Below are 18,360 nucleotides of genomic sequence, written 5' to 3'. Positions count from 1 at the left end.
GACCGTCACTGAAGGTATTCTCGCTCTGCAGCATCACAGAAGAGCTGTGGTGGTGAGCTGCTGGGACGTAAATCACTTGACTAGAGAACAGATATCTACAAGGAAGTAGAAATGGCCCTAAAGCCCTCTAAAAGCTCGCTGTTTGCTCTGCTGTCACCATTCCGGTGTTCTCATTTCCATTTTAGAGACGTTCAATTCCATTTGGTGACCCTTTTTTTTTTTCTGTCGACGGGACTCGCATTGCTGTCACAGCACATCTCCTCGCGCTACGTGAAGTCTTGTTGTTGTCACTCAAAAGATGTGCATATAAATCCCCCATTTCTCGTTCGCTTTCGTTTCCTTTCCCTTCTATTGTTTTTATTATCATGCGTTTCCGCGGTAATGTGACACGGTTCACGACACCATTACCAGGATATCAGCCAGTAGTATCGCCAACAAACCCGCAAAAACGTCTTCCTGCTTTTCTTTTCTTTTTTACTGATCCGTCTATTCCATCAAGTGAATCATAGAGGAGAAAACATGCCCGCGCCCATCGATAAGTCGAAGCAGGTGGCGGACTCCATCGAGCAGCTGATCGGTCAGACGCCGGCTCTGTACCTGAACAAGCTGAACCACACCAAGGCGAAGATTGTGCTGAAGATGGAGTGCGAGAACCCGATGGCATCCGTGAAGGACCGCCTCGGTCTCGCCATCTACGAGAAGGCGGAGCAGGAGGGCAAGCTGGTACCCGGCAAGTCGGTCGTGGTCGAGGCCACCAGTGGTAACACAGGCGTGGCCCTCGCCCATCTCGGTGCGCCCCGCGGCTACAAGGTGATCATCACGATGCCGGAATCGATGTCGCTCGAGCGCCGCTGCTTGCTGCGCATCTTCGGTGCCGAACTCGTCCTCACTCCTGCCGCACTGGGAATGAAGGGTGCTGTGGCCATGGCGAAGAAGATCTGCGCGGCCAACCCAAACGCGGTGCTGGCGGATCAGTTTAACACCAAGTACAACGCCCTCATCCACGAGGAGACGACCGGGCCGGAGATTTGGGAGCAGATGCACCACAAGGTAGACTGCTTCATTGCCAGCGTGGGTACGGGCGGCACGCTGACGGGTGTGGCGCGGGCTCTGAAGAAGTTCGGCAGCCACACCCGCATCGTTGCCGTCGAGCCGGCAGAGTCGCCGGTGCTTTCGGGTGGTAAGCCGGGCCCCCACAAGATTCAGGGCATCGGCCCGGGCTTCGTGCCGGAAGTGCTGGACCGCAGCCTCGTGGACGAGGTCTTCTGCGTGAAGGGCGACGACGCGATTGAGACGTCGCTGAAGCTGACCCGCAGCGATGGTGTCTTCTGCGGGTTCTCCGGTGGTGCAAACGTGTACGCCGCGCTCAAGATCGGCGAGCGTCCGGAGATGGAGGGCAAAACCATCGTGACGATCATCCCGTCCTTTGGCGAGCGCTACCTCTCCACCGCGCTGTATAAGAGCATCCGCGACGAGGTGTCGTCCTTGCCGGTGGTGGACGCCTCGGAGCTGCAGGACTGAACCGCCAGTGGTCGGATCTCGTTTCTGTGAAATACGAGCAGCCGTGCGACACGCAGCATCGAAGTTCAAAGAGAAGTTGAAAGGAGTCAAAGGTGAAACGTTCACGGAACTTTTCATTTTGCTTTTGCTATTTTACGGGTTTCGAGGCGACCGAAAGAAAGCGGCTGATTCGGAACGTTGAGAGGGGAACGCAAGACCGAAAAGAAAGAGAATGTTCACCACAATCCGCCCCTCCCTCCCCCACACAAACACAGAAGGGGTGGTGGTGCATGTGCTATGTGTGTCATATGTGTCGATCTGCGGAGGAGTAAAGAGGCCTTCTCACGTGAGGGTTATTCCTCCTCTGTTTCGTGTTGGCTTTCGCACTCTCTCTCTCTCTCTCTGAATAGGTCTTGCTCCTCAGTTTTGTGCGTTTACGTCTCTCCCGTGCGCCGTCACCGATGTAGCTCTTTTTCTTCTTTTTTTTCTTTCATCTGCCTGTTTACTTGCTGTTTTCCTTCACCTCCCCATCCCACGTCTGCCGACATTCAGCTCGATGAAAGCGAAGCGCGAATTGGGAACGGCAGAGAGGGAAGGTCGAGGAACCAGGGGCCACGTATTTAACCGTCGTCGAGACTCCTGAGGCCACCTTTCACTCCCCCTACCCGCACACAGTTTCTTCTGCGGTTTCTTTTTCTCTCCTCTTCTTTATTGTGTGGTGGCGTTGCTGCCGCAGTGGAGGCATTCAACCTACTCTCGCGCTAAAGAGGAAGAAGAAAAACACGGTTGTGGTCGACGTGTTATCGCTTATTGCTTGTTATTTCCCTATCGGGGTATCAGCCTTTCTATTGTGAAAGGAATGATCATCATCTATATTTTCTCCTTTTATTTTTGAGCCGTTTCTTTTCCACCAATTGAAATATAAGCATGAGTCAAATGGAAGTGTTTCCACTCTATTCATCTAAACAACAACAAGAAGCGGCAGATGCAACAGGGTTCGAATCAACGAAAGTGCTTACGCGCAAATTGCAAGGAGGCAGAAATATACATGCAAAATGGACATATCGAGATGTGTGGACCGATGGGGTCGTGGCCTGTGTACCCGTTTGGGAAACGAATAAAACAGAGCTTACAGCTTTGCTTACGTTATTCACAACACCCCTTTGCCGTGATGCAGACTCTTTTTTTTTCTCTTTTTCTTTCAAAATGGCACTTTCGAGAGACTTATTCCACTCCATCACTCTCATTCTCCTATTTATTGGTAGAGGGACTGCCAAGAGCTCTTTCCTAATACCCACCTGCAGGGACAGTTCTATCTTGTTTCCTCCGGCCGTTCTCCGACTTCTTTTCTCTCTTTCTCTTCCCCTCTTGTCTTTCTTCGTGTTCACGCGAGAAAATGCCTGCTTTTTTTTTGGTACGCCTACACGCAAATATACTTTTCTTTGCTAGGGCAAGTGTACAGCTGAGACGACAGAAGTATCTCGACTGCAAGGCGTCTTTTGCCTTCAGCACTGTATACACAGCTGACAGTTGAATGATTGAGGCTTGCTGAGGAACCACATTCCCACACGCAGAAAGAATCGAAGAGCTCTACCTTTCCGCGAGCCGACGTTTTTTTTAAAAATCCTCGCGCGTTTCTCTCCGTACGCGACGGATCTCACTGTTAACACAATTGCCAATAGTCAAGCGTCACATTTATTAAGGTTGATACTACGCTGTAATTGGAGCAGTTTGGCGAAGCGCATCGTGTGTGGCTTTCTGCGCTTGTATTCACAGCACTGTCCTATTTGATATATTAATTATACGCAAGGTCCTGTCCTCCTCCCCTTCCGCCTGATATTTCTATTCTGTGCATGTGCATTGGCCGACATTTACAGGCGCGAAACGTACAGGGGTCAACAGAAACATCCACAGTGGTTCACACCACACGTAATACAAAAGTAGTCGTTTCCCCCCTTTCCCGCCTCTCTCATCGGCGGCTATGCACTTCTCCGCCTACCCTCTCCGTCTCACGGAGCAGGAGCGAGAAAAGCTGCAGCTCGTCATAGCTGCCCTCAAAGTCAGCGAGTACACCGATGACGTGGACGACTTCATGCGCCCGTACGGCAAGGAAGGTCGAATGGAGGCTGCGATACGAGAGTTCGTTGACACGGTCGTGGGTCTGTCCATCGCCTCAGATGCGATCCCTCGTTCGGTAAAGGAGTCCCTACTCGCAAGCGAGTTGCAGGTGTCCACTGTGGTGCCGCTGCTGGAGGAGCTGTTTGAAATTCTGCGCCGGCACAAGCGCCTCAACCCTTTTCTTCACCGCGGCGAGTTCGGAAAGCTGATGATGATGCTGCAAGATGTGCAGAAGCGGTCCGTTCAGCGTGCTTTGGGCATCCAGAGCACACTTGTCATCCCTGTTCGCACCGTAGGCGCCGCATTAACTGAAATCGGGTGTGCCGAGCTCGCCGAGGATAAGGAGATGCGGCGCAGGTTTCTCCGGGCGGCCGGCGCGGAGAAGCAGGCAGGAATGCGGCATTTTATTGACCTCTACGGCAACGGCGACGATGCCAAAAAGGCGGTTGTCGAGCACTGTCTTCGCAGCATCGACGACGCATACAACTTTATCCAATCCAACACGATGCCCCTCCGTGCACTGCGCCGCTACATTGAGCGCGACTTCGAGCCGCTGCCGTCGGATAACCCCTACACCGTTTCTATTCGTCACGGCCGCGATGGGGCGTGCTTCACGCACACCCACAGCACCCACTGCCAGTACGTCATGGAGTCGTTGCTTCTGTGGGAGAACGTGCAAAAGCACATCTTAGAGCTTTGGGAAGTTGCGGAAAACGACATGCTAGTCGATGGCCGCGGTCAATACGTTGTGACGAACACCGGCCAGGGTTTCCACCGCATGTGTTCTGCACCGCAGAGTTGCCGTGCCATGTCGCAACTGGTCCAGGAAACGGAGAAGCGCATGGGTGGATGGGTGGGTATTAAAGTGATCCACCTCGGCGACCGCGACGTGCCAAATCCGCTCGTTTTCATCGATAAGTACACAGTGATCCCACACATCGTTCAGCCCGTGGTTCAGACTCTCCGTGCGCTGCGCTACGTCTTTCACGAGGAAGACGAGGAGGACGAGGGCCAGCCGCAGTTGGCGAACGAGTACAGCAACTACCCTGGCGTACGAAACCTGCTCCGCTCCAAGTACCACAGCTATGCGGAGTTGCGGATGATGATATTGAGCGACTTTTTCAAGCACGGCTTCGATGGTTCAGGCGACGACGGTGGCACCTGCATCGACGGCCGCCTCACGTCTGCGTGGAATTGGTGTCACCAGCTCAACAAGAAGCAGTACTATGATGCTTTCGTGCTGGGTGGATTTTCTGGGTTTGATTGAGTCTGCGAACTGTGGAGGCTTCTATAATTCTATAACTGTGTATCTGTACAATTTAACAGTCTTTTTTTTGTGTTTTTTTCCCATTTTGTCGTCGTAACCATGACGGTGCATTGACCTGTGATGGAATAAATCTCCCCCTTTTTCATGTTCTTCTACTACTTCCGAGAACTGCGACAATGGGTGTGGAGGTTGTTTCTACTTATTTATTCGAGGGCTCTCGCGCTTTGGCAACCTCAAGATCCTTCTTTCTTTCACCTGTTGGCTTTTCTTGCTACATTTGCACATTGAGTATGGTTCTACTTCTCTGTTGTTGTGTGTGGCGTTTGATTTGGAATGACATGGAGAAAGGGGAGGGGCAAGCGATGTCTAGTGGATGCCCTGCAGTCGTCACCTTGCTGTTCAGGTAGGCCTCTATGTGTATTTTCTTCTTCCTCTCAACGTCCTACAAATAGCCGGCCCTTTCGCCTCTTTTTCCTTTGCTGATTTGTTTTGCTTTTTCTTCGCGTATGCTCCGCTCTCTTTGTTGTAGCAGTATTGGGGCCACATAGCTCGGCTTGGTTAGCTCAACCCTTTGTTGCTGTTGATCCTCTTCACGTCTTCGCTTTGCTCGACGGCGTTCATTTGCGTTCCATTGACAGTAATAAGTGGTGCCAGTGCCCATCCAAGCAAACGAGCAAAAACACGGATTCCCATACAAAGGAATAAAACAATGATCGATACGGTGTCCATCATTAGCGACGGCGGCGTGGTGCTGTGGCAGCAAAGCACACACGAGACGGGCCGTCGGCCCATGGTGAACAAGCTCATCCAGGAGGTGCTGCTGGAGGATCGCGCGGGCCTGACGCAGTACAGCGTGGGCGACTACCAGCTGCGGTGGGCCCTCGAGAACGACGCCAAGTTCTTCGTGGTGGCGGTGTACCCCAAATTCTTCAAGCCGCATTACATGCAGAACTTTCTACGCGACATCGCCGCGACGTTTGCCAAGAAGTACGGGAAACAGACGGCAACGGATTTGTTTGCTGGCTGCGACGCGGACTTCAACACGGCATCGGCGGGCAAGGCGAATTTAATGGACTTTGGCACCGAGTACGCGACGCTGCTGGACAAGTTTAACGCGAGTGAAGAGATGGCCTCTCGCCAGGGTGCCAACGGCGAGGGCGTTGCGGCCGACGCAGGAGCCGGGGCTAGCGATGACGCAGGCGCCGAGGAGGAAGACGAAGAAGCGGAGAAGTACGACGGTGGTGTGGAGGCGGCGGAAAACGAGGCTCAACACACCGCGCACCGATCGGGCAAAGTCATCGTCACCAAAGACGGCCGCCGCCTCGTCATTGGCGGTCCGACGCCGGCTGCCGCAGGAGGTGAGGCCGACGCAGCCGGTGCTGCCGCTGCCCCTCCCTCGGCCGGCGGGGCATCAAGAAAGCGCAACAAGAAACCGACGAAGTGGAACAGTCCGGGCGCGGTGGTCGACCCCATGGTGGAACAGCAGTCTCATCAGAAGAAGGCTACCGAGGCGGAGCTGCAGGCCCAGGCAAACGTTCAGCGCGAGACGTACATCCGGCGCCTGCCGAACGGCGCCATTGCCCCGGTCAAGGAACGGGAGTGGGAGGGCCAGTCGCGTGGGCGACTCGCGACCTGGCTCCGGTCTTACATGGGCACCCGCTCCGTTGACAAGGAAGATCTGCGCAACATCATTCCGGATCTGCGGGAGAAGCTCATTGCGAAGAACGTCGCGGTGGAGGTGGCGGAGCACGTATGCAACTCTGTGGAGGCGTCTCTCGCCGGTAAGAAGCTCGGCACCTTCGACTCGCTTTACAAGACGGTCGACGACGCCATGACCGCCTCTCTGCATCGCATCTTGCAGCCGAAGCGGGAGGTGAACATTCTCCGCGACGTTGCCACAGCCAAGGCCGCGGGTAAGCCCTACTCCATTGTGCTGTGCGGGGTGAATGGCGTGGGCAAGTCCACCTCGCTGGCGAAGATGACCTACTGGTTGCAACAGAACGGCAATTCTGTGCTGTTGGCCGCTGGTGATACCTTCCGGCACGGTGCGGTGGAGCAGCTGGAGGTGCACGGGCGCTGCCTCGGTGCGCCAGTGTTTCAGCTTGGCTACGGCACGGATCCGTCCGCGGTGGCTGCCGCGGCGATCACGCAGGCCAGCAAGCAACACACGAACGTCGTTATGATTGACACGGCGGGCCGCATGCAGGATCACGAGTCGCGCATGCGAGCCTTGGCGAAGCTGATTCACGACAATCAGCCGGATCTGGTTCTCTTCGTTGGCGAGGCGTTGGTCGGCAACAACGGCATTGATCAGCTGCGCAAATTCAACCAGTGCCTCGTCGACTTCGCCCCTGTCGGTGCCCGGTCACGCGGCATCGACGGCATCGTCCTCACCAAGTTCGACACGATCGACGACAAGGTGGGGGCTGCGCTGTCGATGGTGTACGAGCTGGGCCAGCCGATTGTGTTTGTAGGCGTTGGCCAGACGTATCAGGACTTGAAAGTGATCGAGCCGGAGGTGGTGGTGAGCGCGCTTATGAAGTAGTAGCGCGCGCATACACACACGGAGTGCTGCTGCTGCTATGGCGACTCCAGTGCTCTGATCGCGGCGACAGCGGTCATGTTCTCCATTTAAGAGATCACAAATCTTTTCGTCTTTCCTCCACCGTTTGTCCTGCCGCTGCCAATTACTTATTTACTCCTCAGCTGCTGTCTAGCTTAACTGCGTTCACCGTTCCACCTGACTTTGTTTTTTTCTCTTGTGTCGTTATTCAAAGTGTGTAATAGCACGACAGTCAAAAGGTCATATCTCCCCCCCTTAAGGGGTCAGAGAAGAAAGGGAGAAAACGAAAAGAAGGAACACGCGCAAACACCTTGACAGAGGCGGCAGTCTTACCGAGGAAGATAAAAAGAACGGCTTCCCTGCGGCAGAGGAAGGAAGGAATACGAATATGTTAGAAAAAAAATGATTGGTTTTGTGGCAGATGGACGCGAGAGCCGAAACCACTGAAATCGATCGATTTCGACATGCAGTTCTATCAGTGGGTGTGTTCACGTATACACGAAACGTTTTCATCTACACCCTACACTGTCCACCGTTCCTCTATCGAAAACTTCGACTGTGCTCTGCGATTGTCGTGGTTTATTTTTACTTGCTTTTCCCTTTTTTTTTTGTATTTGTGGCCTCACCCGCGCCTCTCGAAGGGAAAACTGGTATCTTGTCTGTACAGTACTCGGCCGGTATGACTGATTCTCATTAGATTTTGTTTCTTCTCATTGTTTTGTCTTCATTCCCTTTTTACCTTCCCAATCCAAAGATGGAAACAGCAGGCTTCACGTGTGCCTCTCATGACCTTGAGGCCTTGCAGCGTCGCGCCGCCGCTACATATACAAGCTTGGATACAAGGCAAAGGTATTACACTGTGGCAGAGTTGAGTCAGTACCAAGCACAGGAAAGGAAACGGAAGGTGGTTCAGAATCTGGGCTTAGAGGCATTGGGTGCAACACCAGAGTCTGATGACCTTCAGAACTTCAGCCGCGAACCTTCAACGTCAACGCCGTCGCGCAATCACGCCTGTCTTTCCTCCGTCTGTGGCGGCTGCATCTGCGCCACTCAGCACACAGGTTCTAGCTGTTTTCCTTCTCTTTCCTATCGCGCAAGTTTGGCAGAAGTTTGTCACACCGAAGGACTCGCGCTGCGCGGAACGCTGCCACCCTCACCTAGAATAAATGATGGCTCTGAGGATGCGGTGCTGGATGCGCCGGGACTTCTGTGGAGTCTTGTGCCGCAGCATTTACTGATGCCGTTGATACAAACTCCACATGACGCAGAGCGCATGCTGGCGCGGTTACAAGAGGAAGAACGACTGCTGCGGCAGCACGCATGGTAGACCTGCCGCGTGTTTCTTTCCTATTTCTTTTTGCCTGCTATTCTTCATATCCGACATGCATTCTCGCTTTGTATTGAACCATCAGATGAGAAAGAAAAAAGGAATATGAAGGACGCGAAATGCGTCAGACGTGCTTTATGGAGAATCTTTCGTGACCGACACACACGCACACACATAAGCCGCGATGAAAGCACAGCTTCCTGTCGCAAGATGAATTTTTTCTGTTTTCCGTTATGGGAGCCACGTCCGAGCCAGTTGTGGGTTTCCGAAAGCGTCCGCTTTTTTTTTCACGTTGTCTGTTGATCTTTGCGTGTCACTCCCTCTCATCCTCCTTCTCCATTTCTTTCTCCTCTCAGCTAGCCCGTTTCTTTTTTGTTTGGTTCAGATCTGTTCGCTTTGTGGTTTATCGAGAATGTTAGCCATGCGAAGCTTATATTGTGCTCGGACGACACGGGTCATGAAGGTGGCCCCGCAGTCTGCGATGGTGATGGTGCAGCGCTGCCAGTCTCATTCAACCACCACCGCCACGACTTCTTTTCCTTCCTCGTCCAATACAGCAGTGAAAACGCCAACCATGAAGCCGCGCGGAGTTCGGTTTGACAGGGAAGAAGGCATCAGCAGCGACCTGAAAGGTATCGGCGTCTACGCCGGGACCATCTCTGCCTTCATGAAGTCCCCCGAGGAGAAGGCGACGCCGAGTTTTAAGGCCGGAGGTGATGACGGTCGTCTCCCTTGTGAAAACCCCGGCACCACAGCGGCTCTGCAGGCTGCTCAGGCGGATTACATGGTCTCCGCAGCCAAGACCGGGAAGATGCCCTCGCCTCGACAAGGACTGGACGCAGAGTTCACCGCCGCGACCGCATCTCACGGAAATAGCAGTGCTGCGGCTGATGCTGTAGCTCCCCCGCATTCGGGGCACAGTCACGGACAGGGTGAATCGCACGCACCCGGTACTGCGGCTGCGGTTGCGGCTGCTTCTGCTACTGCTGCTCGCGGGTCGTCGTCACTGCCGCACCGCGCACCCCCCGCTTCGCTGAACGTGACGCCGCGAAAGCCGCCCACAACACTCAGCGTGGGCGAGGACAAGAAATCGAGTCTGCCCCCTCGCGCGACGGCGGCTTCCCCAACGAGCAGGGTCGTCTCGGACGGCCCCCAGGTTTTACGTAACAAAGAGGCGAGCGACTACTACAAATCCCTGCCAAAAAATGAGCTGACGAAAGAGCAAATGTGGGCCCGCATCAACGCGGCCCACGCCGATAGGGCAGAGACCAACACCACCGCCATCGGCTCCCTCGAGGTCGATTACTTGAAAATGGAGGAGGATATGCGTGAGTTCGACCTCTTCCACTACCGCGTCGGGGAAATGGCCTACCCCGATGCGACGACGCGGCGCAACTACTACGCCATGTGGAACCTCGCGATGTCGCTCAACAAGGCGCGGTGGGCCATGCTGGAGGTGCACTCGCAGCGCGGTATGAAGACAACCGGCGCCGGCATGAAGCTCGTCTTTTGGAAGGAGTCGGTGGGGGCGATTATGGAGAAGCGTCGCATGAGCGCTGGGCAGTTCACGGACTCCCACCCAGTGCTTCGCCCCTTCGCTTCCACGGTGGAGCAAACCCCACGCATGACGAAGGCGTTTGTGCGCGGCTTCACGGATGCGCGGCTGAAGGTGATCCAGCAGCCGGGCAACGTGCAGCAACTCTTCGACCACTTCGACAAGTTCTACGGGTACTTCTTCAACTCGCTACTCGAAGTGACAAACGTGAAGGACGAGGCGGCGGAGCATCTCATGACCCACATCGGCCGCGCCACGGGCCTCACAAACCACTGCGTCATGTTCTGGAAGAAGTACGCGCGGCTCGGCTTCACGATGCTGCCGTCGGACATTTGCGCCGATAACCACGTGAACCTGGCGCTGCTGAAGAACATTCCTTTAGCGTCCCAGGACCGCGCCGTGCGTAAGGTGTTGTTTGACGTAATGTGCATCGTGAAGGACGAGATGATGCACGCGCAGAAGATCGCCAAGGACGTCCCGCCCAAGGCGTGGCCCATCGTGATGGAGTGCCTCTACGCAAACTACTACCTCGGCTTTTTGCAACGGCGCGAGTTCAACGTGAGCGCCATGTTCGCCGACCACAACATCGAGAACGCGGGGTTCGCCTGGTACCGCTTGAAGAAGCGCTGGGAGTGGGATAAACACCAGAGCATTGAGCGCCTGCTGGACGAGTCAGCCCCCATTCCTTTCATCGGCACATCGTTTGCGCATCGCGGGTCGCAGTACAAGCTGGCCAGTGGCCTAGGACAGGATCCTGTGAAGCCGTAACGCTTGGGAGGGCTTTGCGTCACAAAAAGAAAGAAGAAAGAACGAGGGACTGCGCTGTAAAACTCCTTCTCTCTCTCTCGTTGTTTCTCAGCGCATGAGATCAATGTGTGCGGAGCAAGGAGGGAGCCCCCCTGACGTTGTGTCCTTTCCTATTTGGCTGTTTCATATCGTCTTCGTTGATCAAAAGAGAAACTCGTCCCTGATGCTACAAAACGTGAAGAGAGAGAGAGAGGGCGAGCAGCTGTGGCGAGGAGACAGGGGAAGCGCTCTTTTACTCTTTTTCATTTGATCACATTGAATGCCTTGTTTCTCTTTTGAATTACTTGGTAGGAGGAGACGAGGAGCATTCCTCTACGCGAGAATGAAAGTGAGCAGCACCGCTTTTAAAGTGCAATTCATAGCAAGAACGGGAAGTGTCGAGACTCGGAACTTCCTATTACGCTTTTGACGGATGCTTCATTGTCATCGCTCTTGCCAAGGCATCAAATCCGGCAGATGAACTCGGATGCCTCAGTTTGTGTTTTTACCGCGCAGGAACACTTTCGCATTATTTCACTCGTTGTTTGGCATCGCGTATGGTATTATTATTACTATTGTTATTATGCCATTGTATGATTCTTGAAGACGATCACTTTGGCGTTTACTCAATCCAATTTCTTGATGTTGTTTGCACCACATGTTTCTCAACTACTTCTCGTTTCCAAAATATCTGTCTCTTCTCTTTTTTTTTTCTTCTTTTAAGGCAGGCCTGTGGAAGCGCTCGCTGTGCGTCCTCACGCCGCTGCCTCGCACACTTCAGGCTGAGTGCGTGAGCGAAGACGCCCACGTTTTCTCGGCGAGGTATATCCACATTAGTCCAAGGAGCAATACTGCCTTTGTACGGCTGAAACGCACACGTACGGGAAAAAGTAAAAAAAAAAACACCTGCGATTCAATTTTTCAGTAGGCGCATCGCATCCGTCTCTGTTGCCAGCGGCCTACACACATTTAGCTTAAAGAAGACAGCAAGACCTACACGTTTTCTCGTTGTGTTGTTTTACAGTCTCTGTTCCCCGTAGATACATTTACACGCACACACCGCCTCATAGATAGATAGATCCCTGAATATCTGATTTCTCCTGCCCGTTCTTTTAATGCTTCTTGTACTTGTACGAAAAAGAAAATAAAAACGTGAGTGCTAGAAATGCTGCCTTTTCCAGAAGTCAGCAGCGCACGCGCGTCTGCGTCTCTCTTTGCCACCTCCGCTTCCTGCTCTGTTGACGCGCTGGAGTGCGTGGTGCACTTCACTGGCGCCGGCGCTGACGCATGCTTTTACGCCAACCACCCCATCACCACCACCACTACCACCGCTACGCCCCCTCCAGAAGGCTTGCGGTATTGGTTGAATCCGTCGGTGCGGGCACGGCCCACCATTGCCACGTGCGAAATCACCAACTTAGGCGCTCCCTTTTTTTCTCCCATTTCCACCGCGACGTTGCGCCTCTCCACCTCGCCGCTGCTAACGGACCGGCGTTGCTTTCCGGTGCGTTGTGTCGTGAGCCTGGCAACGAGTGCGCAGCGACTGGACGGCGTCTCGGTGCGGCCCGTTGTGGTGAAGGAGTGGGACCTGAACGCCGCCTCAGAAGCGACGGTGCCGGCAAGCGTGTTCAACCCCGCACTACAGGCATGCACGACGGAAATACCGCTGCGGACGCTGTACCACGTCGCCGCGCTCATGGGCAGCTCCACCGTGCCGGATATGAATGCGCTGCGCCTGTACTTGCAGCTGCGCTTCTCTGGATGCACAGACACCTCCGACACTCACCGCATTGCCGCTGTTCATCTCGCGTACGAACATCTTGGTCCGGCAGCAGAGGTGCTCCCGTTGCTGCAGCGTCGCCGTAGGAACGCCTGTATTCAGAATGTATCCGCCACTGCTGATAAGAGCACTGGTGCATTCTATGAAAGCAACTTCGTGGAGGAAGTGGAGGTCTCCATTCCCAGCAGCTCGAGCTCCGAAGTGCGGCAGGAGGACGCGGCCCCGCGCACGCCGCCGGGTCGGTCAGAGAAGCGCATTTTCATTCCAAATAGTGATGCGGCGAACGAGCTCGACTCCCCGCCGCGTCGATCGGCCACGAAGCCTCGAGCAGAGAAGTCGTCAAGCTTGGATCGCGGCGGGCCGCCTGCCCACCACGACTCGCACACGCACATTAAAGTCGTCCATGAAGTGGACGGAAAAGAGCAGCACCACGACAGCAGTGAAGCGGAGCTGGTGCGTGTGGAACGGACCCTGCGGCTCTCTCCCCCGCCCCCTCTCACTACGGCCTCAACAACACAACACTGCGCAGCGGACGAGGTCGTTGTGGACAACGCATTGCATGATCTACACCCTCCCCTGCGAGGGGCACCCTGGCCACCGCGCAAGACACGAACCATCGTCCTCGCCCCCAGTATCTCGCCCAGTCTGTCCTCCACTTCAGGATCCGGCTCCGACTCTGGTTCTGGATCGCTTCTGTCTTCGCCTCGCTCTGGCGCAGGCTCCACGCCGCTGAGCCACTCCCCCGTGACGTGCGACGCAAAGCCATTGACAGCTGAGGAGGCTGAGGCAAAGACGCTCTCACTGGTAACAGACCCGAACGCGAAAGGGTCGCACCTTGGGTCAAGTGCGCGTAAGTTGCGTACCCCGGATGAACGACAAACACAAGCTGAAGGCCCGTCGTCTGCTGTTTCCTCATCGAGTCCACCGCCACGACAACGTAGCGAGTCCGTTGACTTGAAGAACAGCGAGGAGCAAGCACCGCCTTATCCGAATGCTTACGGGCGAGAGAATTTGTCTCCTTCGCGAAGCGCATCAACAGTCCAAGAATCTGGCAGCGCACGAACAAATCTCGCTGTTCTGTGGGAGGCCACCTCTCTCCTAGGGACTGCACCGTGGAAGCTGCGCAGTTTGCAAAGCAGTCGAAGGACGAGTCTGGCGGAGTCGGCGGCCAGCAGCCGGGCCTCATCACGCGAGCGCGCGAGCAGTGCACCGACACACGAATCCTCTGCCGCCGTCGCAGCAGCCTCGGCAACTGCAGCGGCATCATCGGTCCAGAGTGGGGCATCCGTGTCCTTTCTTCCCCTCTCCTCCTCCAGCTGCCCACCGACGGCGTGGAGGGAGACTCGTAGGACGCACACGAGTCTGCAAGAGCCACCACCACCACCACCCTCGCAAACCGCCTCGCATCCCAGTTCGGAGGCTGGGTCGAACTTAAGGTTTCTCGGGTGGAGGCAAGCGGGAGAGCGGTCGGTCGTGACTGCCGTCGCAGACACATCTGCCTCTTCGTCTTTCTTTCAGTGGCGTAGCGCCTCTGCACACGACGCATCGTCACGTGTTCACCCGCAGCTGCACCCACCACGTAGTAACACCGGACAGACATCGAGTTTTGTGTCTCAGATTCCGCCATCTCTGCCGACCGCCGCCTCCACTACGACGCTCTCTTTCACAAACTCGCCGTCCGCGTGCGTTCCACGCCTTTGCTTTCGAAGGTCGTCGCGGAGGGACGCTCCGGCGCCGCAATCTTCTCGTACCACCACAGTCCGGGAAAGTGTGGCAGCGCGAACCGGCACAGCGCCGCCGCCGCCGCCTTCGCAAAACAGAGATTTGTGGACGAGACCTGACCGGGAAACTGCGGCAACGGCCAACGCTCAGCACGTAATGGCGGAGTGCGGGCAACCGAATGGGCGACGAAGGCAGAGTGCGTCCTCTACGGCCGCCGCGTCGAAAAATGCGTCCACTTCACAGGCGGCCCCGTCAGCCGCGTTCCCTGTGGCAGACGACAAAGAAGCCGTTAGTGGGCCGCTCTCCGTTATCCACACGTCGTGGCTGCAGAACATGAAAACTCAGTCAACGCAGTCCAAGCAACGCGATCCCATCATGCGTAGAGCTTCAATGCGTGCGAAGCAAAATATCTGGGGCGAACATGCGGCTGCTGCTGCCGCCGCAATGGAACTCACCAACCGGCAAGAAAGTGTTGCACTGACCTCCGCGTCTGCCGCCGACGCCCCTCTCACGGAGACGTCAGCAACGGTGGTCCCACCGCCACCGCCGCCGCCTCCGTCGCCACCGCCGCCGCAAAACCGCGTGCTCTTTCACAGCTCCACCTCTTCTCTCCATTCCTCTCGGTCCAACTCTGCAGACGCAGACGCAGCGGCACGGTTGCCCTCACCGCCATTAACGATGACGACGCAGCGCAATGACGCCGAGACGCCGGCATTGCCCCTTCAGGAGCAGCATCACCTACCTCGCCGAGCCTTACGTGACGCGTCGCATCGCGTGCCACCGCCGCAACGCCGCAGCCGCAGCGCACCTGATCCTCGTCCGGCTTGGTCCTCCTCATCCTCAGCCCCTGATGTCGCCCTGCTCAACAAACAGCGGACAGAGGAAGGCGGCACGCAGACGTTTGCAGTGCTGAAACATCACGCCTCACGCAACGGTGTTGGACGGCGCCGCCTGACGATCCGCCGTGTAACATCGCGAGGTCATTTTCAAACCTCCGCCGCCTCCGCAGCAGACCCAAGCGATGCACGTTTCTTTATTGCGTTAGAAAAGGTGCGTGGTGCGGCGCAGCTGCGCGACTCGATCGGGCTTGGAAGAGGAAGGACTACGCGTGATGGCAGCTTCAACCCCGTGTGCGAGGTCCCCATTCTGCGCGGTGATGTTGTCGAGGTATGGACAGGCGGGCAGGCGTTTCAGAGCGGCGTCATTCACAAAGAGAAGGTGCGTCGTGCAGAGTGCTGTCTCGTGATTCGGTGCAATCGGCAACTGGTGACGGCGGTGGAGATGGAGACGGCGCAAGCGGTGGACGCGGTCGCGCGCTTGTTGATGGCGACGCGGTAGAGTCCGAAGCTGCACAGCGTGAAGAGGAAGACAGTTATCGGGTAATAGAGACGCTGCATCCATACACTGCTCATCAGCAGGTGCATCGTTTATTTCAAATGGATACCGCCAACGTGCCACAGCGCGTACGAGTTGTTTTCTCCGTTGAGCGTAGACGTTTTTTTCTTTAGATTTCTCTATAATTGTCTGCCTCGCCCTGCCGAAAGTTGGCAGAAAAAGTGAAGAAGCAGCCTGGTAGAGGTGAAGAGGCCCTCGTAGCCACAAACACAGTAAACATCACGTCATGGAGAGCGCTCACCGGAAACAAAAGAATCCTCTTGCTGGTCTGCTTCTGTAACGTGCTTTGGAGAACGCAGCTGCCTTTGCTTGCCGAGCCGCGATATGCTGAGTAGTTGCTTGCTCTTGTCAATCCACATTTCCATACTGCTCCTCTCTCTCTCCCTCTCAATCCTCCACCTTTTCTTTGAAAGCAACGTCAACATTCTGCTGACCATTCCTTCGGTGGAACGAACTCGAAGGAAATAATAAGCACGCCCGCACACACACGCACACAAACACACGTTGTCAACGTTTTGAATTGAACGTTGGCGCACCACACGCTACGCGAAAAGGGGAAAATAAAACTGGGTCCTCTTATCTTAAGCATACCTAATCCTAGCTTTTAAAAAAAGAAACAATGAGCAGCACGTCACAGCCCGTCGTGAAGCCGTTCACGTACTTGCGCATTCCGCACGACGCTCAAGAGCCGGTGCAAGAGCTGCGCTTCAACGGCAACAGCGAGGAGGAACTCTGTGGCACCTTGACACGGTACTTCCGTCGCTCTCTGCTCTCCGAGGACCAGAAGACAGACATGGGCCGCCACCTTGTTGCGAAGGCCAGCGAAAGCGCCAAGAAGCACGCCGTCAACGGCGGTGCAGCTGAGGGGTCGACGGAGGCGTCGGAGAAGCAGCAGGCGGCGATGATTGAGCACTACCTCGACCAGGCCTCCTACGAGATCATCCCCGTCACCATGCCGATGCGCACCACCGGCTACATCGGCACGTCGCTCTACATCGACGACAGCGGTGCCTTCAAGGACTTGCCGCTGAACTACCGGGCGAGCAAACTGGCCCAGCGCGACATCCGCGGCGACGCGTTTCTCTTGTCGAACCACGACGACCCCGCCCTGGAGGAGTGGGGCCGCGTCGACTGCCCTCTGACGCGCTACGACGAGCTCCTCGCGCACCCATCGCAGGTCTCCTACGACCCGTCTAACCAGGCACAAATGGCACAAGCGGCGATGCTGCGCGAGGCGGAGACGAAGACGATCAGCCCCGAGAACTACGAGAAGGCGCAGCAGGCCAAAGAGGACGGCAATAAACTGTTTGCCGCGGGTGATCTTCAGGCGGCAGTGCAGGCCTACAGCATGGCGATTGACTTGACAGAGGGCCGACGTGATCTGCTGCCTGACGAGGCAGCCGCAACCCAGCTGCGCCTCTCCGCTCTGCTGAATCGCTGTCTCTGTCTCACTCGGCTGAAGAAGTGCTCGGATGCGGTGGTGGACGCGCGGACCGCCGTTGCCCTCGATCCAAGCTCCCTGAAGGCCTACTATCGCCTCACGTATGCGCTGTGTGGGGCACAAGAGTTTAAAGCCGCTGCGGAGGCATGCGCAGCCTACGAAAAGCTCGGGGGAGGTGAAGAGGACGTCGGTGCGATGCGCACCACCATCGCCACCGGCGAGGCGGAAGTCACGAAGGCGCAGAAGCAGATGTTCTCCAAGATGTTCCGCTAACTGGTGCCCGAAGACAGAGACCTGAAAGGAGATGAGTGCCGTGTGGGGGTGAGAAGGCGCTACCTAATTGTTCGGTTAAGGCGTTTATATTTATATTCATGTTGCTGTTAAGTGGTCGCTGTTCTCCGCAGTTCACCAGCCGCCTCCCACCCCTGCAATTTGAAAAAATAAGCCCACACGCAGCCACACAGAGCCGGGGCCCACTCTTTAAAATTAAAAAAAAAATCAAGATAGCATTAAAGGAGCTCTTCTTGTGTCCTGTGCTTTCTGGTTCTTTCGCCAACACTGCGTGCTGAGACGCGTTAATGGCGTACCCGTTCGGAGGTATATGCTTGTACAAGGGAAAACGGTGAGTTCCACTTTATGCAAAGTGCCAATACCCCTTCAAGCACGTCACTTTACAGAAATATCATTCTAGATTGCTTGCGCTGCTTCTGCCGTTCTCATCCCCTGCACTCTTTACCACCCTTCATATTCGTTCCCTTCTGATCATATTTATCCTCTCTCAATCTGAACACCTTTTTTCTCATTTTGCTGTCATACACACCAACACCACCCTGCTACTCTCTCCAACCGGCGTAGTAATTCGTTTCTTTTCTTTCTGGTCAAAGTCACTCAGGTTTGCATCTTTTT

General features: G+C 55.5%; 8 protein-coding genes across 12 annotated transcripts in view; all 8 read left to right on the top strand.

Moving 5' to 3' along the window:
- Positions 1-391: 391 nt before the first annotated feature.
- Positions 392-1,521, top strand: ABB37_03750 (cysteine synthase; the record flags this gene model as incomplete). 3 transcript variants are annotated; one of them, XM_015801189.1, is made up of 1 exon in its annotated part: positions 392-1,521. In XM_015801189.1, the coding sequence occupies exon 1, from the start codon at positions 520-522 to the stop codon at positions 1,519-1,521; it is 1,002 nt and encodes a 333-aa protein (XP_015659809.1). In that variant the 5' UTR covers positions 392-519. The 3 variants fall into 3 exon arrangements, with proteins under 3 accessions (XP_015659809.1, XP_015659808.1, XP_015659807.1); XM_015801188.1 differs by having other exon boundaries at positions 411-1,521; XM_015801187.1 differs by having other exon boundaries at positions 419-1,521.
- Positions 1,522-2,892: 1,371 nt separating this feature from the next.
- Positions 2,893-4,885, top strand: ABB37_03749 (hypothetical protein; the record flags this gene model as incomplete). Of its 3 annotated transcripts, none has more annotated exons than XM_015801186.1 (1): positions 2,893-4,885. In XM_015801186.1, the coding sequence occupies exon 1, from the start codon at positions 3,482-3,484 to the stop codon at positions 4,883-4,885; it is 1,404 nt and encodes a 467-aa protein (XP_015659806.1). In that variant the 5' UTR covers positions 2,893-3,481. The 3 variants fall into 3 exon arrangements, with proteins under 3 accessions (XP_015659806.1, XP_015659805.1, XP_015659804.1); XM_015801185.1 differs by having other exon boundaries at positions 2,949-4,885; XM_015801184.1 differs by having other exon boundaries at positions 3,310-4,885.
- Positions 4,886-5,413: 528 nt separating this feature from the next.
- ABB37_03748 (putative signal recognition particle receptor like protein) lies at positions 5,414-7,430 on the top strand (the record flags this gene model as incomplete). Its single annotated transcript, XM_015801183.1, has 1 exon — positions 5,414-7,430. The coding sequence occupies exon 1, from the start codon at positions 5,595-5,597 to the stop codon at positions 7,428-7,430; it is 1,836 nt and encodes a 611-aa protein (XP_015659803.1). The 5' UTR covers positions 5,414-5,594.
- Positions 7,431-8,088: 658 nt separating this feature from the next.
- Positions 8,089-8,775, top strand: ABB37_03747 (hypothetical protein; the record flags this gene model as incomplete). Its single annotated transcript, XM_015801182.1, has 1 exon — positions 8,089-8,775. Exon 1 carries the CDS (start codon positions 8,203-8,205, stop codon positions 8,773-8,775), a length of 573 nt encoding a protein of 190 aa, XP_015659802.1. The 5' UTR covers positions 8,089-8,202.
- Positions 8,776-9,130: 355 nt separating this feature from the next.
- On the top strand, positions 9,131-11,098 carry ABB37_03746 (putative mitochondrial phytoene synthase; the record flags this gene model as incomplete). Its single annotated transcript, XM_015801181.1, has 1 exon — positions 9,131-11,098. The coding sequence occupies exon 1, from the start codon at positions 9,350-9,352 to the stop codon at positions 11,096-11,098; it is 1,749 nt and encodes a 582-aa protein (XP_015659801.1). The 5' UTR covers positions 9,131-9,349.
- A 741-nt stretch (positions 11,099-11,839) lies between these two features.
- On the top strand, positions 11,840-15,956 carry ABB37_03745 (hypothetical protein; the record flags this gene model as incomplete). The annotated part of the gene is made up of 1 exon (XM_015801180.1): positions 11,840-15,956. The coding sequence occupies exon 1, from the start codon at positions 12,282-12,284 to the stop codon at positions 15,954-15,956; it is 3,675 nt and encodes a 1,224-aa protein (XP_015659800.1). The 5' UTR covers positions 11,840-12,281.
- Positions 15,957-16,425: 469 nt separating this feature from the next.
- ABB37_03744 (hypothetical protein) lies at positions 16,426-17,727 on the top strand (the record flags this gene model as incomplete). Its single annotated transcript, XM_015801179.1, has 1 exon — positions 16,426-17,727. Exon 1 carries the CDS (start codon positions 16,633-16,635, stop codon positions 17,725-17,727), a length of 1,095 nt encoding a protein of 364 aa, XP_015659799.1. The 5' UTR covers positions 16,426-16,632.
- A 581-nt stretch (positions 17,728-18,308) lies between these two features.
- The window catches only part of ABB37_03743 (putative mitochondrial polyubiquitin), a gene marked incomplete at its 3' end in the record, with an annotated part of 1,658 nt that continues 1,606 nt past the window's right edge, over positions 18,309-18,360 (top strand). The window contains exon 1 of the mRNA XM_015801178.1: positions 18,309-18,360. This exon is cut by the window's right edge and continues 1,606 nt beyond it.

Source organism: Leptomonas pyrrhocoris (assembly GCF_001293395.1).
Source record: "Leptomonas pyrrhocoris isolate H10 chromosome Unknown, whole genome shotgun sequence".
Classification (NCBI taxonomy): Eukaryota; Euglenozoa; class Kinetoplastea; order Trypanosomatida; family Trypanosomatidae; genus Leptomonas; species Leptomonas pyrrhocoris.
This window is presented reverse-complemented; position numbering and strand designations above follow the sequence as displayed.